At 41.0% G+C, this 24,851-nt stretch overlaps 3 protein-coding genes across 3 annotated transcripts; all 3 read left to right on the top strand.

Annotated features, from left to right (window-relative positions):
• Positions 1-151: 151 nt before the first annotated feature.
• LOC308099483 (DNA excision repair protein ERCC-6-like) lies at positions 152-7,375 on the top strand (the record flags this gene model as incomplete). The annotated part of the gene is made up of 8 exons (XM_080448227.1): positions 152-163; positions 1,262-1,583; positions 1,849-2,639; positions 2,956-3,070; positions 3,278-3,466; positions 4,212-4,555; positions 4,695-4,884; positions 5,921-7,375. Exons 2-8 carry the CDS (start codon positions 1,302-1,304, stop codon positions 7,373-7,375), a joined length of 3,366 nt encoding a protein of 1,121 aa, XP_080304353.1. The 5' UTR covers positions 152-163; positions 1,262-1,301.
• Positions 7,376-10,885: 3,510 nt separating this feature from the next.
• On the top strand, positions 10,886-17,555 carry LOC308099048 (uncharacterized protein). The gene is made up of 10 exons (XM_080447599.1): positions 10,886-10,968; positions 11,156-11,201; positions 11,347-12,598; positions 13,538-13,630; positions 14,778-14,904; positions 15,378-15,468; positions 15,993-16,066; positions 16,185-16,299; positions 16,586-16,632; positions 16,926-17,555. Exons 1-10 carry the CDS (start codon positions 10,890-10,892, stop codon positions 17,051-17,053), a joined length of 2,052 nt encoding a protein of 683 aa, XP_080303725.1. The 5' UTR covers positions 10,886-10,889; the 3' UTR covers positions 17,054-17,555.
• Positions 17,556-17,996: 441 nt separating this feature from the next.
• Positions 17,997-21,850, top strand: polr2f (RNA polymerase II, I and III subunit F). The gene is made up of 5 exons (XM_080447601.1): positions 17,997-18,141; positions 18,328-18,397; positions 19,698-19,828; positions 20,770-20,841; positions 21,308-21,850. Exons 1-5 carry the CDS (start codon positions 18,122-18,124, stop codon positions 21,396-21,398), a joined length of 384 nt encoding a protein of 127 aa, XP_080303727.1. The 5' UTR covers positions 17,997-18,121; the 3' UTR covers positions 21,399-21,850.
• The last annotated feature ends 3,001 nt before the right edge of the window (positions 21,851-24,851 follow it).

Below are 24,851 nucleotides of genomic sequence, written 5' to 3'. Positions count from 1 at the left end.
CTCAAAGACTTGAAAGAAAATCTCAGGACGAAATGCAGTATTCAGAATCAGATGGTTCTTTTGTTAAACTATATTACTGACATTTTACTTACGTTTTTTCTTTTCTTTGTTTTGACAGGTCATTAAATCTGGATTTGGATGAGAAAATGGAGGCCTGTCATCGGTAGCTATAAAATCAATTTCCATTTCTAACCTAGAAATAAATACCTGACCTAGGAAGAAAACTGTCCTCCATAAAGAGCTGTGAACTAAAGGCTAGAGCCCAACCGACACCAGATTTTTGGGGCTTCTCCTGATTCTGGAGAGTCCTAGTCTTCTAGACCACTGCTGCGTACCAATATTTTGTAAAGTCAAATTAATTTGAAAACTCCTATTTGAGAACGTAGAAATAAAAAAAGTAGATTTTTCAAAAATGGTGTATATACAATACAAGCTCATGTGTTGCGATGCATTCTGAGCTTGTATATGATATTTTAGAATATATATTTGGAAATGTTTGCCTATAACATGACTGTAGTGTAAAGGAAACCAGAGGTCACGGAAGGAACCAGACTTTCCCAGTTCAGGGGAGTTATTACAGCTGTGCAAACCTGGCATCCCTTTTTTGGTAGCCTGGTTCCAGATGAATCTGCCTTTGCACGCGAGGCTACTTTTTTGGGGGCATGTCACTATATTGTCAATATAGAGCACAGAATTTCTGATGTCACTCTCATCCCGTGGGTCACGGTTTTGTTTCCCCATTCTGAATTCCTATAGAGGTGTTTAATATCGTGGCATATAAGAATTGTGGTCCAAAAATAAACAAACGGGCCAGCTCATTTCTTTATTTTTGGTACACAGTTCTTATGTGCCGCAATATTAAACGTCTATCGGGAAACAAAACTGTGACCCAGGTAGGATACGTAAAGTGTCTTTTTGTTTTTACCCCAATAAAAAAAACTGCAGATCTACAAGATCACAGCGACACGTTTTGAGCTTGTAGATCGTAGGGGGTTAACATGTCTGAAAAGCACGAGTGTGTGTGTGTGTGTGTGTGTGTGCACACGTGTGGTGTGGGTCTCAGCTTTGGTCAGATGTAAGAAGGAAAACAATTGGGAACCACTGATTCATACTAGCCTGGTAAACCCTCCCTCCGGAAATCTCAATTCCACTCCTGAAATGAAATGGAATTGAGATTTCCGGAGGGAGGGTTTACCAGGCTAGATTCATACTACATGCTGGTGAATAGATGATGCTTAACTAATATGCTTTGCTTTTCCAGGCATACGAAGGACGGGAAAGCCGCTGCCAGAGCTGGAGATATGGCCAAAGCCCTGGAGGAGTTCAAGAAGGCCCACAACATCCTTCCCAGTGACAAGCTCATGGGGAGAATAAATAGACTAGAGGACGTCCTGGCAGAACAAGGGGATGTTAGTGAAGATGATGATTTTGTGACAATCAATGGCCTTGCACTGTTCAAAGACCTGCATGACAAACTGTACGACTATCAGAGGGAGGGAATAGCGTTCCTCTACGGTCTGTACCGGGATGGACTTAAAGGCGGCATCCTGGCAGATGACATGGGTCTTGGAAAGACCATCCAGGTACGGCTGCAACTAATGATTATTTTCATGATTGACTCAAAAATAAAATGTAATCGACAGATTAATTAATCAATTCATCTATACAATTAATTTAGAATACTAATATGCTGATATGTCAACACAAGTTATCTGAACCGCTTTAATATGTTTTCCTGGCATATGCATTCCATGCATAGGCCTACCAGAAATGTTGACATGATACATCACTGAACTGATTATTCAATTACTGAAATAAAAAATGTAATCTTTTCATCCCTACATCCAGATCATCTCATTCTTATCTGGCATGTACGATGCCGGGCATGTCGAACATACCCTCCTTGTTATGCCCACTTCCCTTATCACCAACTGGACAAAGGAGTTCGTCAAGTGGACCCCTGGAATGAGGGTGAAGGAGTTCCATGGTTCCAGCAAAGCGGAGCGAAGCAGGAATTTGGAGAAGGTCCAGAGACGTGGCGGCGTGGTCATCACCACGTTCAATATGCTGATCAACAACTGGGAGCAGCTGGCATCTTACAACGGCCGTCAGTTCAAGTGGGACTATGTGATCCTGGATGAGGCACATAAGATAAAGTCATCATCGACTAAAACCGCCAAAAGTGCCCATGCTGTACCTGCGAAAAACCGCATTCTTCTCACAGGAACCCCTGTGCAGAACAACCTGCGTGAGTTGTGGGCTTTGTTTGATTTTGCCATCCAGGGTGCTCTCCTTGGAACGGCAAAAACCTTCAAATCGGAGTATGAGAACCCCATCACCAGGGCCAGGGAGAAGGATGCCACTCCAGGAGAGAAAGCCCTGGGAGCTAAGATGTCTGAGAACCTCATGACGACCATCAAACCCTATTTTCTAAGGAGGACGAAAGCAGAGGTCCAGAAAAAACAGGCAGCTAAAGAAGAAATGACTGGAGAAGAACACACAGACTCGGGCGCAGTCATGCCAAAATTGACAAGAAAGAATGACCTGGTTGTGTGGACGTACCTGAGCAAGGTACAGGAGGACATCTACAGACAGTTCTTGTCCCTTGACCACATCAAAGAGCTCCTCACAACAACCAGGTAGGCCTGTCAACACTGAGATCTTGATGCTACTTTTACGGTGTCAGATGTTTATTTTTGGGTTATTCATCATGTGACACTATGGAGGATAAAAAGAAACAAGCATTTTAAATGTTAAAAATTAAAGTTTTTCACATTATTTTGGTCCAGCTGGAAACCAGTTTGCCACTTGTTGTGAGATTGCAGACTGTCTATTTTCACTGAAGAGCTTTTGTGTAGAGGAGCAGACCCTGGGGGACATTGGGCAACAAGTGTGTGTGTGTGTGTGTGTGTATATGGTTTACTAAGTGGTTAATCTCTACAACCCTACTAACAGGTCACCTCTGGCTGAACTGACTGTCCTGAAGAAGGTGTGTGACCATCCAAGATTGCTCTCTGCCAAAGCTGTGGCTGAGCTGGGCCTGCAGGAATGCTTATCTGCGGACCAGCAGGTATGCCGTCATAATTATTTAATCTCCTGGTCGCACTCATTTTTGCATGATAATTAAGACCAGTCTCTATTAATCTGTATAAAACACCTTCCTGAAATGTCATATTTCCTATCATTATTTCATCGTCTTTGTCCGTGCTCTTTTAACCACTTTCAACCTGGCGTACCATGGTAAACGAAAATGTCATGATGTCGATGGCCCTACCAGGAGGAAGTTGCAGGAAGCGGCATTGAGGGCATCTCGGATGAAACGCTCATCTCCGAGTCTGGGAAGATGACGTTCCTCCTCCAGCTCCTCCAGAGGCTCAGGGAGGAAGGTCACCGCACCCTCGTCTTTGCTCGTTTCCGGAAGGTGTTGGACATTCTCCAGCGAGTCCTCACTAACGGTGGCTTCAAGGTATGGCCTTGACTTTTTTGATAGTTGCTGGGCTATATGGACAAAAACAAATATGACTATATTTGACCAAATGAATAACTCCATCAGTATTGTGACGATAATATTGTGTTGTAGCGATAATGTAAAATATGTTAAATTAAGATTTACAAGCTGATGGCTTGTAGAATTTTTGACTGTTTAATATAAGGCCCAAGTGATTAAAACCAGGAAAAGGGAAAACTTGCATAGTATGCCATATTAAGATATCCAAAATCCCATATCTTATCATGATATTGATAAATATAGTTAGATGCATGTTATTTAGTTTTAGTACTAGGTATGTTGTTCATTTGTTCACCATAGGTAGACGTGTCTACTTGCTATTCTAGTTGTTTTCTTGGTACTCTAATTCAGTGTTTCTGAAACCTTTTCATGTCCAGGACCCACAAACTGATACTGTATGTATTTGGCCATGGGTACCCATTTGGAAAGATTGTGCCATGGGGAGATTTCTTTTGTTAGATTATGCAACAAATCAAAAAATAAAATCTTCAAAAATAGCAGAGCTACAAGCTCACAATGCATTGCAATGTGACACACGAGCTTCTAGATCCAGCTTGTAGAGTGATTAAACCTATGCTCTGAATAGTCATTCTTATAACTTCTTTAAATTTAAACTCATTGGGGGACCACTGGGCAGGCCCCGGTCCCCACTTTGAGAACCACTGCTCAGGTCTACTTACTCAACCACTTCCTCTATTGTAAGGTTATGAGGCTTGATGGCACGATCAACAAGATGGCTGAGAGGGAGGGGCTCATCCAGAAGTTCCAGAAAGACCGACGCTACTCCGTCTTCCTGCTGACCACCGCAGTGGGCGGTGTCGGCATCACCCTGACCTCTGCCAACCGCGTCGTGATTTATGACCCCAGCTGGAACCCTGCCACTGACGCCCAGGCCGTGGACCGCGCGTACCGCATTGGGCAAACGCAAAATGTGGTCATATACCGGCTCATTACCTGTGGCACAGTAGAGGAGAAGATCTACAGGCGTCAGGTCTTCAAAGACTCCCTGATCCGACAGACAACGGGTGACAAGAAGAACCCATTCAGGTATGCTGTGGGATTATGTTTGTATTAAATGTTATTATAGTGCCAATCACAAGTTCTCATTCTAATATATTTAGCTTCACAGGCACTTCATTTGAATAACACAGTAAGATAATGCATTTCAATGTATTTATCTTCACAGGTACTTCAGCAAGCAGGAGCTGAAGGAGCTCTTCACCCTGGAGTCGACGCGCTCCTCCAATACTCAGCTTCAGCTGCAGACCCTCCACTCCAGCCACCGCATGACAGACCCCGAGCTGGATGAACACATAGCGCACCTGCACGCTATGGAGATGTTTGGCATCACGGACCACGACCTAATGTTCTCGCAGGTAGTTATTCCTGTACAGATTTAACTCTGTTTAATGCGGTGCTTTAACTCGTATGTTTAATGCGGTGGACGTGGTTCGCAAACGTTTTCAATTCAAGGACCCCCAAATTGATATATATTTGACCGTGGACCATCTGAAAATGTTTTGTGCCAGGACCCTCCAGAAGCAAAGATTTGAGTTCAAATGTTTGCTTCAAAAATATATTCAAAGATTTGCACAAATGTTCAAGAGTTTTCATCAATGGCAGATCTACAAGCTCATTTTGTGCCACGCTATGCGCTTGTAAATCTGATTATTATTTTCCCGCCAAAGTATAAAATATGGTTAAAATGATTATGACGCTATATTAACTAACTTAGCTGGGACCCCCAAGGGCCACTTTGAGAACCAATGGTTTAATGTACAAGGTATCTGTACATGGTTATGGTTATTCCTTATTGCACCGTTTTTATAGTTGATATTCTCATGTTGCTATTGCTGCCATTCTTGACAAGCCCCCCATCTGCTACCCTAGCCCCCATCTGTTACCCTAGCTTTATTATGTTGATGTTGCACATAGTATTTTGCATACACACTTGCTTTATTATGTTTGTTTCACACTATTTTGCATACACACTAGGGCATTCACCGAATATTCAAATATCAAACCGACTATTCGACTATCAAACCACTATTCGATTATTCGAAGAAAAAAAAAGAGAAAAAAACTTTTTTTTAGTGGCTTTTCTACAGCAGACACGCAGCTGTAAGCTCTGGTGTGACGTCAACTCGCATTCCTTGAGTCAAGTCATCAATGCCATTTTTTTTTTTTCATAATCAAATCGAATACTTATAGGTCGAATAATTCGAATACTAAAAATCACTATTCGTGAATTCCCTAATACACACTTGCTTTATTATGTTTGTTTCACAGTATGTTGCATACACACTTGCTTTATTATGTTTGTTTCACAGTATTTTGCGGACATCCACACTTGCGCGTCACTGCTTGAACTTGTATAGGTACTGACAATAAACCTTTATCTTTATTCTTGAGGTGGTCAACTGCGACGACGAGGACCCCGAAGATGAAGAGTCCCAGCGCTACATCGAGACAAGGGTCCAGAAGGCACAGGAACAGATGAGGGTCGAGTCTGAGCTGCATGCCCAGCTGGCGGAGAGCATGGGTGCAAGCACAGAGCCAGCGTGGTTGAGACAAATGGGTCAGACTGGAGCTGCGAGGTCCAATGACAAACGAGAGAGGGCAAAGCCACACTCTCCTGTTGTGGTAGTGGACCTCGACCAGTCTGGATCTGTAGAAGAACAACAAGATGGGAGTGTACAGATGATCGACGACAGTGTTGAAGAGAATCAGGCTGTTGGTGACTGTTTGTCTTCTTCCACTGATCCGACAGATGTGGCGTTCCAGTCTGGTCCTGCTGTGGAGCACCATGACGGCAGTCAAAATCGAAGCGTGCAGATGGTCAACCTCACTTTGGATGATAGTGTTGCTGAGAAGAACCAGGCTGAAGAGAAACATGACTCACCCAGAGATGCGTCCTTATGTGGGGTCAAGGCACAAGATGCGTCCTTTAGTGATGTCATGGACACTTCAATAACAAAGGATGCCAGCCTTGGCTGTGTTTTAGCAACAGATGTGTCCTTGAATGGGGTTCCGTGTGGCTTAGAGGGAAGAGATGCCTCCATTAGTGAGGTCATGGACTCACCAAGACCGAAGGACATCGGCCCTGGCATCTCTCTGAAGAATAAAAGACTGTCTGTCCTGCAGTTGTCTGCTGCCTTGAGTGTGAATGAAGACCGTGAGCTGTCCTCATACGTTGAGTCCCCCCAACATGGGTCCCCCCAGCATGGTGACTTCGTCCTTGAGCTGGAGGACAGCTGCGACGACATGTTCGCTGGCGAAGACCTGGACGAAGAGAAGATTGAAGCCCAGGAGAGGAAGTTGCTCTCCCGTCTTCAGTTGGAGGGCAGTTTCGATGTGTTGAAGTCACTAAATGTGGGAAGAGAGAATATGAGCGTCAATGGCTCCTGTGTCTCTGAGACATCTGCAGACTTCATAACGACGAATAAGAGGAAGGCAGCTGTCATTTATGACAGCGACGAGGAGGAAGCTGACCACATGCACCAGCCCCCTATTGGCCCATTGGATGACACGTTTGCTCCGGAACTGGGAGCTTACAGTTCCACTCCAGTCAGAGCCACTCCACTCAGAGCCGCCCCACTCACCTCAACGTCCAGGATGAGCTCTGGAGGGAACACCTCTGTGGCCTCAAGGCGCTCTCTGATTAAATCATTGATGGAAGACATGGCTGATGAAGAGGGCAGCACGACAGAGGGCGAGGAAGAGAGTGTAGGAGCAGAAAATGTTGAAGATGAAAGTGAAGGCTCTGAGGAAGATGAAAGTGAAGGCTCTAATGAGGACCATGAAGGCACTGAGGGGTTCGATGCCACTAAGGCAGAATCAGCTTCCGACGATGACATGGACTTATGAAACAACCAGCCATATTCTTTATCAATAACGACACTTTATCTTTCATAAACCAGCAGAAATGGCTGATCTACAAGATACAAGGTTTCTGCCAGTCAATATATTTTCTAATAAGTTAAAGTGAAAGTGTTTAAGTATTTTGCACAATTTTTATGAATACAATGTTTTAATACAATAAAATACATTTGCATTAAGTCCTTTTCTGTCTTGTTTGTGAAGCGAAAACAAAGTGGCGTTTTGTAATTATATTTGTAGGTCTTAGTGTTTTTGAGAGGGTCAAATTGTGAACATAAGAATTTAACCACTTTACATAACCCAACAGTGTGAGTGTAGGTGTCTAGTAAATTTGTCAGTGGGGGCACAAAATAATGTGCATGAGTGTCTCAAGAATACTTTCCCATCACATGCTGTGACTCTTAAATGCAAAACTGCCAGTGGTGGAAAAAGTACTCAAATGTTTTACCTGAGCAAAAGTTTTGGAATCAAAATGTACTAAAACGTTCTAAATATATAGATTCTATATAGAAAAAAATTTGTAGATCTACAAGCTGTGAGCATGTAGATCAACTTTTTTTTTCAAATAGCCTAGGTATAAAATGGGGCTAAGTGGTTAATGTTTCATAATGTAATTTATATCTGGAAAGTGACTAGTTTTCAAATTGTAGTGGAGTAAAAGTACAATATTTGCCTCTGAGATGTGAGTATAGACGATTGGAAATACTCCAGTAAAGTAAAAATACCTCAATATTCTACAGTACTTGAGTAAATGTACACCTCTGAAAAAGGCGAGATCTGGTGGTCACAAAATTGGATAGAAAACTAAGCTCTGGTCCATAGCGTTGAAAACCAGGAATCAGGTTTAAGTTTCTGAGTTGTGACTGGATTAGGAGCGCCTTCTGTAATTTTATGTCTGATCCCGTTTAGAACCAGACATTTTGCAGACATGAGGAGGGAGGGGGGACGACGACGACGACGTGGGAAATTGACACGCAGAGGTCTCCAGTTCCAAGAAACGAATGACAACCAGTTAAACATTTGTAATCGCAGATATCGTTTTCCTTGTATAATCATACCACGCACCTTCAAGCCAGATATAGCCTTATGCGTGGACAGGATTCCTCACTCAATCGAATTGTAGGCAGCCCACGATATTCACTGATGCTGTCTGTCTGTCCTCCCCTTTTCCCTTAGCCCTGGTCCAGAGAGCGTTAGTGAGTCCTCTCTAACGCCCTGACGGTCGCACTGGCACTGACTCATAGACCGAAAATTCCACTGCCGTGCGAGGTCTCCAACTTAAGTAAAAATAAACAAAATACATTTGCTACTCACCAAAACAAAGGCAGTTTTGTGTTGTTGAAAGTCTATTCTCCAGGGTGGAAAGCCTCTCAAGACACCACCTTCTTTGTATAATACACTTTTTTTTGGGGGCAGAAACTACTAAAATATGTCCGCCAGATGGAAATTATTTTATTTATTCCACTGCGCCCTCTACAGATCTGGTCCTGATAAATTACCATTGACCAGATCTGTGGAGGGCGCAGTGGAATAAATAAAATAATTTCCATCTGGCGGACATATTACATTTTCTGCCCACAAAGTGTATCATACAGAGAAGGTGGGGTCCTGAGAGACTTCCCACCCTGGAGGATAGACTTTCAACAAGACAAAACTGCCTTCGTTTCGGTGATTTGCGAAATAGTTTCGTTTATTTTTTACTAAAGACGGAGACCTCACACGGCAGTGGAACTTTTGGTCTATGAGCAGAGCAGCGTGGCAGGGCATCATTAGAGAGAACTCACTAACGCTCTGGACCAGGGGGCTTAGTAGCAAGACGCGCTCTACGCGGAGAGTGCACCAGAAATGTTGCGCTAGTTTCATAGTCATCATTGTGAATGTATAAAAACCAGAAGATTCCACCTCTGCCAAATATTTTCTTTCTTTTCCTTCATACCATACTTTCAGTCATCCCAAATACTCAGTGACAGTTTGTGTGTCTTTGCTTTGTAGCCAGTCCTGCCAGTTTGCGGTCGTCACATGTCACATACTTAAGAGTCTGTGACACATACATTATACACTGTGACACATACACCTCCTGATGGTTTGAATCCCCCTAGGTAATGGCTTAATTCAACACACTGTATATTTTATGCTAATGTCCACAAACCTGCCTTATTTCCAACACCACAGGCATCTCAGCCAATCACCTTTCACTGTTTTATGTTCTGTTTTCAGGCGTCACCTGATCAACGGTTAAGTCGAGAACATCCTCTGTCAACCAGCATCTGTGTCTTGTGTAGGGAGTTTCCCACCTGGTCTAGAGACATTTGATAGAGATGAGAGTCTATCATCGCAGCTTCTTCAGGTAACATATACATATGGAAGCCCTCGCTATATAATGAAGGATTTCTTTCCATGAAACCCTTCATGCATTTTGGGAAGACATTTAAAAGCTCTATTCTAACACACTGTAGGCTATTGTAGCCTACATTATGGGTAAATAATGTAGGTCATTAATTAGTAACTCTAAAATATGTAATATTGTATTTAATGAGCTCAAGGCAAAGTTTTTAAAGTTTTTGTTTGCCGGCAATTATTTTTGTTTGTTTGAAATATGGTTTGGTTTATGTATTTTGAATTCAAATGTTCTATTCATCAACTTACTGTATAAGTCTGTATTTGTCCTAATTAATTGGGAGGGGGGGATCTTAGGTTTATTCTTACTTTGGACTCACTGAAAAATGTTTTCTTATTAATTGCTAATTTGGGGAACAGATTCTTCAATGTTTGCTTGTTTTGCTCATAGTGTCTTGTAGTGTTAAATGTTATTACTATGTTTATGCTTTACCCTCATTGTGATCTTTAGCCTTTAGGACCGGAGAGTTAGAGAAAAAAAACAGTCTTTTGAATTTATTCTGTATTTCATTAATACAGGTGGTAGTGTATATGTAAAATCAATTACGGATGCCTCCCTATTGATATTTTTTATTCTTGTTTTCAGATGTGGATAATGCAGGAGAAGCCAATTAACAGGGTCTTTATAAACAGGGGAATGATTCTGAATCAGAGATCTACACACTCCATATAACAGACACTGAAAAGGCCCCTCCTGACCTCTGTCAGCAAATTGGATCTACTGAGCAATTTCCCAAATTAAAGTGTGAGGGAGGTACTGTCTCCCTCATTACACTGGTAAAACAGGGTCACAGGACCCACTGGTTTGTAATAGAGCAGAGACGGGGAGGGGAGAGCAACACAAGGCAGGACAGGAGCCAGAAAATAGACACTCGGCTACTGGGTCAAGAGACAAAGTGAAGACTCGAGCTCCACCTCATCCTCCCCCACACAGTTTTAAACATACACCAGTTGAAGGAGCTGGAAAAGCTGGACTGTTGCCCATGCAAACAGACTCTGAGTTGCAGGAAGAAACAACAAAAACCCAAGTGCCCTCTGGGCTCAATTCTACATCCGTGTATCACTTTCAGAAGGAAGTGTTAGGCCTTTTCATGCACAGAGTAGCATGATAAATGCGTCCACACCTCCTGTTCCTGCACCCAGGACTAAAATACTTCAAAGAATGAACAGCTCTTCTAATGCAGGTGAATATTCATTCACTGTAACTGATTAAAGCCTGATTAAAAATTGATATTTATATTCTGTGTATACTGTGTACATAAAGTACAAAGTATATGCTGATGACATTCTCATGGCTATTTTCTCTCTTTCTTGAATATGAGTGTAAAAGATTTAAACCATGTTTTGTTTAATTCTAAATCTAATCTATAGGCACCTCATCCAGCATTAGCGATGCCCCATCCAGCACCTCTCGCACGTAAGTATTTGTCAGTGTGTAATTCTTTTAGGCATCAACCACCTGTACAAAAAACATTGTCCATTGTTTCTTTTCCTTTATTGTTTAATCACTCCTTTCAGCCCTAGTTTGCCTAATTTATACTTTGCCTATTACTCTCTCTTAGTGGTAGCCGTAAAGCCAAAAGTAGCCATCCATGGATGACTCTTGTCCATTCAGGCCCGTGGACACAACTACCCCCTGCCCCAGCCCCAGTGACCCCTAGTTCATCATCATGGTTTAAGCCAAGAGTTCTTCCTGGCAATCCATTTGGGAAGGTAGTAGATGAGGACAATAAAGATGATACAAGAGAAGAGCGTACCAAGACTGAATCTGCCAACCAAACTAAACCCTCAGAGGCAAATATCCCATCTATTAATGCAGATAATCAGCTAAATAAATCACCTGATGGTCCAGCTCCAGTGAGCTTGAGTGACACAGATAATAATACTTCTAGATCTGACAGAAAAACAGCATCAGCTGTAAAGCCCATTCCACCCAAGAGACAAGGTTCCAAAGGTACCCAACCATCCACTTCAGACTCGATTGGTTCCTCTAGTTCATCCAGTATTGGAACTGCTGATAATGCTAATGCACCAGCTGCAAATACTGTATCAAGCACTGAAATTGAACCAGGAGTATTTCTTTTTTCAGGCACTGTTAGTGGTGAACCTGAATTAGAAGGGGTAGCTAGTGGACTTGAAATACCAGAGTGGACAGGAGCAGGTAATGGGGTACCTAGTTTAGGAGGGGTAGTTGGTTTTGAACCTGGCTTAGAAGAGGTTACTAGTGGAATTCAGGTTCCAGACTTAGGAGGGGTAAGTAACAAACTTGGGGTATCTGACCTATCAGGGGCAGTTAGTGGGGTTAGTGGAAATGTAGGTATTCCTGACATGGCTGATGTAGGTGGGGCACTAGGAGCCCCTGATTTGGCTGGAGCAGTGAGTTCCTTCGGAGTACCAGATGTTTCGGATGCAGCTGGCAGACTCAGGATACCAGATATAGGTGGAGAAAATGGCATGGGTGGACTTGGAGGTCCTGACCTGGCTGCAGCATCTGGTGGTTTGGGAGAATTTCCTGGGAAAGGATTAAGTGGACTAGAAGTTCCTGACTTGGCTGGAGCTACTGCTGGACTTTGCAAGCCTGACCTTAACGGATTAAGTGGACTAGAAGTTCCTGACTTGGCTGGAGCTACTGCTGGACTTTGCAAGCCTGACCTGGCTGAAGCTGGTTCCTTGAGTGGTGGTGTAGTAGGAGCAGCAGAATCACCTGTGGCATCAGATGAAGCCAAGACTCTACCTTTAACAAAGAGTGTGTCTGTACCAGCTATCTTCTCTACCCTCCCTCAGAGTCCCTCTACCACTGCATCTTTGAGTAAGGTACAATGAGCCTTCTATGTTACATAATATGTAATAAAATACAGTAGTCATCATAACTGTTAACTCCAAAGTTACTTGTGTCAAGGAATTCTGGATCCATCAGGATGTTGAGACAAACAGTCAGATACACTTTTGTTCTTCTAAAATATAAGTTAAAATTAGCTCATGGGAGAAGTACATTAAACTCATGTGGTGGAGCAAGGATCAGACCATGGTTATACACATAGATAAGAAGAGATTTGGTGATGTAGTGGTAAAGTGCCTGCACACCACTGCGGAGGCTGGGGGTTCGAATTCACCACGGTCCATCAGGCTTTGACGAGCGTCTATCTATACGAACACAATTGGCCCATGTTCGGGGGAGGGAAGCCGAGCTGGGAGGGTGATATTTGTCACTGTACATACACCTACGGGCTGGGGCGGCACCTGTCAGCAGGGAGGGTTGGGCGGGGGAAGTAGGATGGGAGGCTCTACGTCCTCCCTGCGGGGGCTCGTCACTGGCAGGTGAGTCAGTAGGATACAACTACAACACTCAATGTGCGTGGGGAGGATTTAACTGGCAAAATTAGGGTGGGAAAAGGGGTAAAAAGCAACAAAAAAAGAAGGGAGTTCAGCTTGTGTCAATATACAAAACAACAAATACCAGCCAGCATGGCTGTTAGAACAAACCCATAAGGCTGAATATGAATGGCACACTTGCGTCAATATTTGTCACAAGACAGGTCCTTACACAGCCTACACATGACACTGTGAATAGAAGAAATTATTCCACACTCACTTACCATAACTTGCCAGAAGATGATGCTACTGATGAATACACATGCTATGCAAACATATCAGGTTGAGCAGGTTTCTTGTCATCTCTCAGGGTGGTTTGTGTACAAGTCAGTAATACATAAAGTTGCTTTCTATATTCTATTTTCTTACTGTTTTCAACAGGCCTGCAAAGAGAACCCTTTTGATCGAAATCTCGGTGTCCCTAAATCTAAGACCCTGGCCCCTGGATATGGGTTCCCCCTTATCAAGAGGAAGGTCAGTTGGATGTAGGATTGATGGTTAGGTCCGGCTGTTTTTCAGCCAGCTCTTTATGGAGGACTTGAAGTTAACAATAGATTTAAGGCTTGCAGGTAACCCGTTCCACTTAACTGGTGCCTTGGGTGGTGTAGTTGTAGTAGGCCTAGAGTATAAAAATGTGTTCTTTCCCATATAGCTCTTAAATCTGTTAAAGGGATATTTCACTTTCAAAAAAACTTTGGGTCATTTTATCATCTACTCAGGCTTTTGTGAGCCCCCCAGACCGTTTTTAAGTTGCTTGATTCAATATTTAGATATTTGATTTTCATTTTATCAGACACGCCCCCTTCCTATACAAACCCATTGTAACTTCAAACTCCATTTTTAACATGTTAGATTCATCGAAAACACCCGTCCTTGGTTCTGGTGACTCACCCTGACCTCCTAATACGCAAGGGGGCTGTGTTTTTTCGATAACTTTTTTCATTTATTAAAAAAAAAAATTGGAAATGAAAAAAATGAATACAATAAAAAAAATATATACAATAAAAAAAGTAATCGAAAAAACACGCCCCCCCTCGCGTATTAGGAGGGCAGGGTGAGTCACCAGAACCAAGGACGGGTGTTTTCGAAGAATCTAACATGTTAAAAATGGAGTTTGAAGTTATAATGGGTTTGTATAGGAAGGGGGGCGTGTATGTCAATCATGAATATCAAATATCTAAATACTGAATCAAGCAACTTAAAAACGGTCTGGGGGGCTCACAAAAGCCTCAGTAGACGATAAAATGACCCAAAGTTTTTTTGAAAGTGAAATATCCCTTTAAGTACAAAGTGAACAAAGTCTGTGGAGCTCTCTCTGGTGGAATAACTGTGTACTGTGATCACTAACCTTAGAAAAGTGGTTGACTAGATATTTGGGTACCACCCTGTTTACAATCCTGTGGACCATAAACATTTTAACCTGTGATACTCTCGCCTCCACTCTAATAACATGAGCAGGGAGAAGATGGGTTAGGGGTGGAGTTTAATTCATTTATTTTGCAAGTTCTGTAGCTTATTTTTATGAAAGATCCTGTTCAACCAATCTGAGTACTAATTGCTCACACAGTTCTACTATAGGGGACTACTCTCTTTTAACGTTCCCTCATATAATTCCCATTAGGTGCAGACAGACTGTGTTGTTCCTGTGGAAGAACTGGAGGTGGAGATGGGAGAACTGGATAAACAGGTGGAAACACTGGACCTGAAAGGATTGGAACTGGAGAAAAGTTTGAGAAACTGCCAAGATGGTAATTTAAGAAGATCCTATTTGTCTTATCCTGTCAGTATCCACCAGTAATCTGTCCCAGACTAAATTGTAACAGATTGTCCAGTGGCAGGAATTTACCACATGGTCATCACAGCAACAAACGACTACAACGTTCTGTACACTGTTCTGTACAAAGTGAAGCACACAACACCCAATGAATTAATATAATTACAATGTGTTAAAAACAGACACAGGCGCACACGCACGCGCACACACACACACACACACACACACACACACACACACACACACACACACACACACACACACACACACACACACACAGAGACTAATTTCCCTTAACCTAATTTATACTTCATCACCAAGAGAAACAAAGTTTTCAAGCAACACAACATATTACATCAAATCAGTTATTTTTGGCAAGCAACACTGTTGTGCGTTGAAGTACCAATTAAGTAATTCTATTTCTGTTTTTTGACTCGTTCACTTTAGATGAAGATGAGGAGAAGATGCTTATGGACTGGCTGACTCTTATCCGTGAGAAACAGGTGCTGGTGCGCAGAGATGCAGAGCTGGTTTATCTGTGAGTGCATTTAATTGGTATTGATATTTTTGCCAGTAAAATATTGATTATGCCATCACTGTCCACTATCTAATTTCAGTACCCTTAATCCAGATTTTGCGAGAGTGATATTGTGAAAGTAGACAGCAAAATCCTGACACATTCACAAGTTTTACGATCTCAGACTGCAACAGATCTCAGTCAAAATCACACTTTTATCACACTAGTCAAATGTGAACAAAGCAGATTCTGCTAATATGTAATAAATGAGTACTACCTCAGCAGTAGACCGATATTGGCACCATATAACTTCTGTCAAGGGTAAGATAACATTAACACAACAATTTAACTTTCCCCAAATTAAGTACGAGGGCTGATGTTTTTGGCAGAATTCGCTTCATTTGCTAGCTCTACATCTTGGTAGCTCTACAACTCCAACATTCTACTATATTGCTTAAACTTACACTCAGGACTTTGCTGTGTACCTTGTTGTAAGTGATGTTATAAGTCCCTTCTAACTTCTGGCCATTTTGTCATGTCCCCAGCACAAAGCAACAACACTTAGAAGAAAGACAGACAGACGTAGAGTATGAACTCCGATGTCTCCTCAATAAACCTGGTGAGTATGTCACATATACTGTAAGGTGCATGCTTGGCTATATGGTACACAGCAAAATCTGGATATTTCATACAGTATGTGGATATTGTGTATGTGGCACAATACATGTGCTTCACAGAGAGTGACTGGAGTCAGGAGGATCGAGGTCGAGAGCAGCAACTGATGGATGAACTGGTCACCATTATTGAACAGAGAAACCAGATCATCAGCAGCTTGGATCAGGACAGACAAAGGTGCTCGGCTCGGTTTGTTTTTCCACTCATTTCTTCCCATGATGATTTAACCACTTGAAACCTAGCATCCCTATTCTGGGGCGAACATTTGATGAAAATAGTCAATCTACAAGCTCACAACACCTCGCTGTTCGACTCGTTGTGAGCTTGTACCGCAGCCATTTTTGGTGAAGTGGGGAAAAGTTGCAGACCATAGAGCCCTGGGGGACTCCAGTCAACTAAATATATCGGGTTCAAGTGGTTAAAAAAAAAAGTGACACATATCTTCTTTTGTTTAATTTTTCAGAGAAAGGGAAGAAGATCTGTTGTTAGAAGCCATGATGAAGCGGAAAGGTGAGAAAATAATATTTTTGTAGAGATTTCTCCTTTAGGCAATGGCCCAAATTTATGTTTCCTCATCTCTCTTTGTAGTCACTCATTTAAATCCATTTTAAACTGCTGTCCCAAACTCAGCTTGGGTCACTCACTGCTCCATTTATCTGTACACTGTTGGGTGACAAGTTCTGTTTTCCCCATGTTCTACTACTGTATGTCTCCCTTTTTTATTTTTTTTATGATTCAATGTTTATTCATTTTTTGTTATACACAAAAAGTAGAATATAAACAAATGTATGTCTCCCTTTAAGACTTCCAGAAAGAGGGCCTAAAAGAACTAAAGAAGTCCAAGGGGAAGTTCAAGCTTATGAAAGTGTTGAAGATGCTAAGCCAAAAATCAGAGACCGGCAAAGACTCAAAGGACAAGAAGAAGAGCTGAGAGGCAGTGGGGCATTATTCCATCAAGCCTGAATCAGTAGCCTGAGAATGTGGGCTTCAATGCTGTGCACAAACAAACACTCACAAAAAACAACTCCACTCCTTATTTGAAAAATAAGCTCTTCCTATAAATGACTTGTTAAATTGCATTTGCGAAATTGAAAAGGAAGACATTTTTTGTTTTTGATATGAAAGTTTTGAATGTATTTGGTATCTGTCTTACAGTAAAAGTAGTGCAATTCAGTGCCTTTACTTGACCAAAAGTATGTACTAATACTTTTCATATAATATAAAATCATATTATTTTGGATTGTAATTAGTTATTCATTCATGTGTTCATCACTTTAATGTTTCAGCTGGTAAAGATGGGTCTGATTTTAATTACTTTATGCACGTGCTGCTGGCAAGCTTAACATATAATAATACATTATATTTATTCGTTGATCATGTATGTTTTATATTAATTAATCTAAATCTGTGAAGTAACTTGTAACCAAAATTGTCACATAAGTGGGGGGAAAAGTTAAATATTTGCCTCTGGAGATGAAGTGTTTATATGTAAAAAAAAAAAAAAAAAAAAAAGTACCTAAAATTTGTACTCAAGCACTGTACTTGAGTAAATGTACCTTGTACGTACATTTACTAATTGTTACTTGTCACCACTGCTTTTTTTGTACATTTTAACTTGATAGCTGTTTTATAAAATCTTGCACTTGCTGTTTGCTGTGTGATTAATTATGTATAAATATGTGGGATATTGTTAATATATGTAATAAACATGTATCTATGTTATATTTTCGTGTGTCTGTTTGTTGATAAATCAGAAAGAGGTTTGAGATAAGTTGCAGATGTGGGATTAGTTGTATGTGGGATTACATTTCAGAGCAAGTGGAACTACTCAGCACGGTCGCCTGTGAATACCCGGAGGATCATTGTGGTCGCACATTCTCACCGGAAATAGGTAGTTCTTCCATATTGAACGCAGACGTTTTGTCAACAACAACTAAGTATCGTTTAAAGCTACGACTATAAATTAACACCAACTATTTATACTACTTAAAACAGCAACATGTCAGACAATGAAGATAAGTAAGTAACCAGCTACCAAGAGTTTAGAACAGTGGTTTTGATACTGTGTTTTGTATCGTAACGACAGTATAACGTGGTGTCCTCGCATGTTAACATACACGACGACGACACATGGCTTTAAAGCATTATTACAGTAATAATACGTCTTGGTTCTAACAGTTATTATTCCTCCATTCAAAACTGTAGCTTCGATGATGGGGATTTCGATGAGGGCGAAGAAGATGAGGGAATGGATGACCTGGAAAACGCGGAAGATGTGAGTTAGTCTGCGGTCCTTCCACTCTCAATGGAGAATTCTCTCTGTGACCATTGATTGATTGATTTGGTAGAATTGGTGGAAAAAATACTTGCATTTCTTACTTAAGTAAAAGTATCAATACTGCAACGTAGAAATACTCTGTTACAAGTAAAAGCCCGGTATTCAAAATGTACTTGAGTAGTGCAAAAGCATTGGTATCAAAATGTATTTAAAGTACCAAAAGTAGAAAGTACTCATTATGCAGAATGTCCCATTTCAAGAGTTTTCAAATGTATAAAAGCATAAAAAAATCTTTTGAAAATAGCAAATCTCCAAGCTCACTGTGAGCTTGTAGATCTGCTATTTTCAAATGGCCGAAATGTATACAGAGCTGAAGTGGTTAGTGTATGTTTTGTAATGATAATCAAAATCTATTAAGTAACTTGTAACTAATATTTTGTTCTAATAATTGTAGTGTAGTGAAAGTACAATATTTGCCTCTGAGTAGTGGAGTAGAAGTAAAAGTACTGAAATTGGAAATACTCCAGTAAAGTAAAAGTACTAAAAAATTGTACTTAAGTACAGTACTTGAGTAAATGTACTTTACACCACTGTATACAAGTAATTAGCCCTAGAATTACTGTGATATTACATACATTTCTTGATCCATCCTGGTGCCTTATCTGTTCAGTCTGATTGGAAACCAATTAGTTTTCCTAGTTATCCCATGCATGTTGCCTTATTTTTAATTAGCCCACCGTGAGCGAGTTGTAAGCTTGTAGATAGGCTATTGTTTTGTTCATTTTTATATTCGCATTTCAGTTGTTGATATTGTTTTGTTGGATTATTGACTGGACTATGTGGATTATTTAGGCTACTTCAGTTGAACTATCCATAGGAGGTAATGAATTACTTTTTGTTGGATGAATTGACTTTCTTTCCAAGAGTGCGCTTGTGGTTTATGTGAAGGCACAAGTAACTGTTTTTGCCACTACAGTATTTCCAGCGCCCAACATTTGTAGTGTACCCTCCATCCTAGGTTGACCATATTTTCAAAACCCCAAACCGAGACCCTTAAATGAATGGCACGTTCATGCACACACACATGGCGTATGTGCACGTTTGCACGTGCCATATTACAAGTGGGACATAGTCCTTTAGAGATCTTTGTCAGGACTAGGGACATCTAGCATGAAACTGGGACAATCCCAAACAAATAGGACGTTTGGTCACTGACTCAACCCTCCTCTGTGCTCTTTGAATTATTCCATCTGTGGTGAGTAGTGTGTCAAATGCTTCTCTTTACTCGGGTAACCAGGAAGACCATGAGAACGTGCAGATCCTACCAGCAGGACAGGGCCATGGGGCCAACGCGAAGAGGATCACAACAATGTACATGACCAAATACGAGAGGGCCAGAGTACTAGGGACTCGAGCCCTTCAGATAGCGTGAGTGGTGTTTTTCAGCTGTAACCAACATTACACACTAGTGACTTTGTCATCATCACTGCTTCATATATTTTTGTTGGGAGAATTTTGTTGTGGAGCGTTGTTAAAGGGCAAGACCACTTTGTTAGAGGTTTGGGTTGTGTAGTTACCTTGCCATGACTCCAAAGGTGGACAACAAATCAAAAATAATTGCTCCATTGATTAGAAATTGATAATTCAAAATATGCTCCTCATTGACTTACATTGTACGGTGAAACAGCTCTCAAAGTCACTCTTTTAGCACATAAACGAACACAAACAAAGTTGATTCAGACAATATAGAACATCACCAAACCCAGTACTGTTTGTTTTTTTAATAAAAATGTCAACTTCCTGTTGATTTTACTATTTGAAGATCCGGATCCGCGGATCCAGTCCGGGTTTTCTTCTAAATAACAATAGCAAAATCAACAGGAAGCTAACATTTTTATTTAAAAAAAAAACAGTACTGGGTTTGGTGATGTTCTATATTGTCTGAATCAACTTTGTTTCCGTCCATTTACGTGCTAAAAGAGTGACTTTGAGAGCTGTTTCACCGTACAATGTAAGTCAATGAGGAGCATATTTTGAATTATCAATTTCTAATCAATGGAGCAATTATTTTTGATTTCTTGTCCACCTTTGGAGTTACATAATGGCAAGGTAACTACACAACCCAAACCTCTAACAAAGTGGTCTTGCCCTTTAAGTGTTGCCACAAGTACTTGATTAAGTGCCACATATAATAGAGAAGATAAAGCCCACACTATATTATGCAACCGTTTTTTATTTATAATGATTTCAGTACCATGTGGAGATTACGTTCTAAATGTTTGCCGTTACCTTCTGTCACAACAGTACTTGAACCATTCACATTATGATAATTCAACATTTATTTTCTGAACTTCTCCCCTTTCTTATAGGATGTGTGCCCCAGTTATGGTGGAGCTAGAAGGGGAGACGGATCCTCTGCAAATTGCTATGAAAGAGCTTAAGTAAGTATTAAGTAAATAGTTTAACAATGGGTCATAGGGGAAAATCCTTTATAATTATAAATATTTCATGTCCACTGCTATATGGATAACCAGGGTATCGTTCAACATAAAAACTAATTTGCTATTGGTGACTGGCCTGATTGGATCAGTGGATTATTGAACTACTGGCTTTCAGCTGTAACAATAAACAAACAAAAACGTCGGTTCATTTTCATGTTGTCATAAAATAAAACATTAAGCTATCTACTAGCTTTGTGTTCCTTCACACCTATCACACACACACCTTTCTCAGTTAGCTTTCTCCCTCAAGCATAGCCAACTCTCGGTAATCATACACCCCCAAAAGTGATCATGAATTAGTTGTCAAAAAGAGTTTGTAATTTGCGACTTTCTTTTACCACCATTACATTCTTTGTGATACTCAGCGTCTTTCCATGATTTTAATTTGACGTTTCCATTCATACAGGTGCAGAAAGATCCCCATCATCATCCGACGGTACCTTCCTGATGGCAGTTATGAGGACTGGGGCTGCGATGAGCTCATCATTACAGACTAAACAACTGGTCCAATGCACACTGGCAAAATGAGACCATTCTGCTGAGGGGAACACTTCCACATAATATTCTGGAGATTGATTTGTATTGACCCACTTGATTTGACAGAGCCAAGGTCAGCCTGTATACATACCCATTATGTTTGATTTATAGACCTTACACTAGTTCTTATAAATGCAGCGTCTGGGCTGGCCACGTTGTTGTTGTTTTTTACAACTGATAGCACCATGCTCTGGTCTCCTTTGTGTGAGAATTTCAACTTTTATCCATCCTGGGGTGGTGCTGTTATTAGAGCTGCATTACAACTTGCTTCCACAAGGGGGAAATGAAGTTGAAGTCAGATATTTACTTTACAAAATAAGTTTCTTGTGTAATTATAGTTTTGTGACACAAAAAGTTATACTTGTAATGAAGCTGTTTTACTGTTGTGAATAAATTGTTTTGTATAAATGGCCATGTCTCACTCCTGTCCCATGAAATATAATGTGAAGTAAATATTTACTTCATAACTACATTGTTTAAAAATGCAACTGACCATTATCAGCTGAGAAAGTAGGAAAATAATGTAAACAACATAAAGGTATTTCAATCTTTAAGAATGGTTCGTACCAAACCAGCTTGTATATTTATTTTAATGTTGGAAGCAGGCACACCAAGTCACCCTCGCATTATACCTTTCAACTTTTAAGAGTTGTACTGAATACAATGACATCTTATTTGAGTTCAGAACGTACCATTAATATGATGGGTAACTACTGTCTAAATTAATTTTACTTTATAAAATTACAAGATTTTAGAAAAATACAAGACTGGCAGAAGGTTAACTGTCGCTACTGATGAGCGAAGACTGCAACTGTCATAATGTTCTCCCTCCCATGCCTCTATGTCCCCAGACAAACATGTACACACAGACACACACAGAGTCACAGACACACAGACACACACACTCACAGTAGGCAAACAGGCACCTCATTGTTTCAGGGAAATGGGTTGTTACCTAGGCGACAAGAAGCCTGATGCAGGATGGGAGATAGGGGGTGGAAGGTTGCTAGTATGAGAGAATTAACAAGTTTGTAATTAAAGGAATCTAGACAATGACACTGGATGGATTTATTTGCGAACATATCTATGTGAAAGTTGGTTCGATAAGATGAAACCATTGTGGAAATAAACTGAAGATTCTTTATTCTGGCCAGCAATGGCGACTTGTGTAGGTTAGCACAACAACATAATTCTGCTAAGCGGTGCCAAACCATGACATCACATACTGCACGTTTTAAAGGGGAATGAGCTTATATCTGTGTTAATAATAATGGTATGTGAATTATGTCCATCTACCCGCTACAGTGTACAGTACACCATCCAAATCAGCCGAAGTTCCTTGGTTGATTAAATCCCCTTTTCAGATGCATTCCTGTCTGGGACAGGGCCGGAGAAGCATTGTGGTGCAATGTTACTAACATATCTGTACACTGTAAAATATAATCTGGACCCTCACGGGTCAATTTGTACACTCGTAAGGTAAAATTAACAAGACAGATTCTGCGGCGTCTTCTTTTACAGACGTTCTGTTGGAGAGCGGGCTAGAGATGCTGTGGACTACTGAAGACCACATGGCATGAATAAATGAATAAATAAACGATGCATAAACTCCATTTACCCCAATAATTCCTGTGCTGAAGGTATTACTGAGAAATGTCTGTTGTACGTTGATCCATCTTACAATATGATTGAAGTCATTTGGGGGGAATCCAGTTCATAGTCCTTTTCCCCGGGTGTGTCGCCACATTCATGAGGTCTTACTGATTTATTTTTAATAGCTCCAATCTTGGGATGTTTTTTTTTTCCTAAATTTTTTATCCCGCGATTTTTGTAACCCATTTTTTTCACCCGGTGCCAATTTCCTAAGTGATCCTGGGCGCTGCACCAGCCCTGCACCAGCACTACACCAGTTCCCCACAGTAGGGAGGCCAGGGCCGAGCTCATGCTTCCTTCAATTCATGAGAGCCAACTGACCTTCTTGTCACCTGACAGGGGGGAGTTTCCCTAATTGGACGTAGCGCGTGGAAGGAACACGTTATTCCAACCAGTTCCCTTCCCCTCCATCAGGCGCCCCGGCTGTCATGGGGGAGGCGGTATAGTGACCAGGATTACTACATGTTTTTGTGAGGGTATTAACTACCCTAGGAGACACGGGGAGAACATGCAAACTCCACACAGAATCTTGGGATGTTTTGATGAGAAGAGATAGTGCCACAGGGAGCACAGCACTATTTTGATGGGGCACAGCGGCCAACGCATGTGACCATCGCCGCAGACAGCCACATCGAGGAGTCGAGGACACTATCCACCCAGCAGTTTATCTAATATCTCTCTGTCTTCCTTCCTCCACCTCTCTCCATCAGTCTCATACTGTTTGTCTCCCTGTCTCTTTCTACGTCAGACAGTTTCATTCATTGTCTCCTTCACACCTCTTTCTGTCCTGTTTGTCCTTATGTCTAACCTTCCTGCTTTGCATTTCCATGCATTTCCACCCTTTTGCACCTTATGTCTAACTTCATATACTCACTTGCTGCTTAGCTATATTTATATATGTACCTATATCTTAGATTTTGTTTTCCTCCTTGCTCTCCCTCTCTTTGCCCCCTCTTTTACCCATCCCAAGGAGCTTGTCACATGCAGTAAAGCACCTCATGTTGGATTGAACGATGGTCAGCTGCAAGAAGGCCAGTTTTATTGTATTCTACACATGTTCTTACTCGGTGATGCACCGGGGCTCCCAACCAGTTTGCTTTTAACCTAAACTTAACTCTACTTTGTTTACCGGAGTCCCCCAGGGCTCTATAGGGTCCTTTCTTTTTCCCTCTACACCAAATCTCTTCAGCGAAAATAGCTGATCTGCAAAGAAGCTCACAACACGTTGCAACACGAAGTGTTGTGAGCTTGTTGATCCTCTGTGTTTGCCCCTGGAATATAGGGAAATTAGGGTGATTAACTCCATGTTTTACATCAGATCAGGATAATGTGGTATTAACACATTTTCTAGTTTTTTCTTGGTTGTTTTAACCTATGGAATACCACATTGGTACTGGTAGGGTTTATCACACCATGATTTTAAAAATGAATACATTCTAGTACGTTGCTCATTAAAAATTATTTATATATTCCTAATAATATATATTCAGATAATTTGTATTGACCATTCCCACAGCCTCCATCTTTGTCCAAATTGTCATGTGTCAGTAGCCTGGAAACCAGACAAATCTGCCAAAAAATTGCAAAAGAAAAAAGAAAAGAAGCCATGCCGGGCTAATGTGTCAGTCCCCACCCATCTTCCAATCAAGCAGGCTAATGCAAAGGATAAAGTAGTAAAGTATTGGCAAATGCTGTCTTTGTGGTGATTATTTTATCTCTAAAAGTACAATCTTAAAGTCCTAAATAAAATATAAAGGTTT

The sequence above is a fragment of the Gymnoscopelus braueri genome (assembly GCF_963280865.1).
Source record: "Gymnoscopelus braueri genome assembly, chromosome: 13".
Taxonomy (NCBI): domain Eukaryota; kingdom Metazoa; phylum Chordata; class Actinopteri; order Myctophiformes; family Myctophidae; genus Gymnoscopelus; species Gymnoscopelus braueri.
Note: the sequence above shows the minus strand (reverse complement) of the source record. Positions and strands in the feature narration are given on the sequence as shown.

Bases quoted from the DNA above. Each gene is read 5' to 3' on its own strand.
- LOC308099048 (XM_080447599.1), top strand. From the start codon at position 10,890: ATGATAAATGCGTCCACACCTCCTGTTCCTGCACCCAGGACTAAAATA. The intron at 11,202-11,346 runs GTAAGTATTTGT...ACTCTCTCTTAG, and splicing joins CCATCCAGCACCTCTCGCAC to TGGTAGCCGTAAAGCCAAAA. The intron at 14,905-15,377 runs GTAATTTAAGAA...CGTTCACTTTAG, and splicing joins TTTGAGAAACTGCCAAGATG to ATGAAGATGAGGAGAAGATG.
- polr2f (XM_080447601.1), top strand. From the start codon at position 18,122: ATGTCAGACAATGAAGATAA. The intron at 18,398-19,697 runs GTGAGTTAGTCT...TCGGGTAACCAG, and splicing joins ACCTGGAAAACGCGGAAGAT to GAAGACCATGAGAACGTGCA. The intron at 20,842-21,307 runs GTAAGTATTAAG...CCATTCATACAG, and splicing joins ATTGCTATGAAAGAGCTTAA to GTGCAGAAAGATCCCCATCA.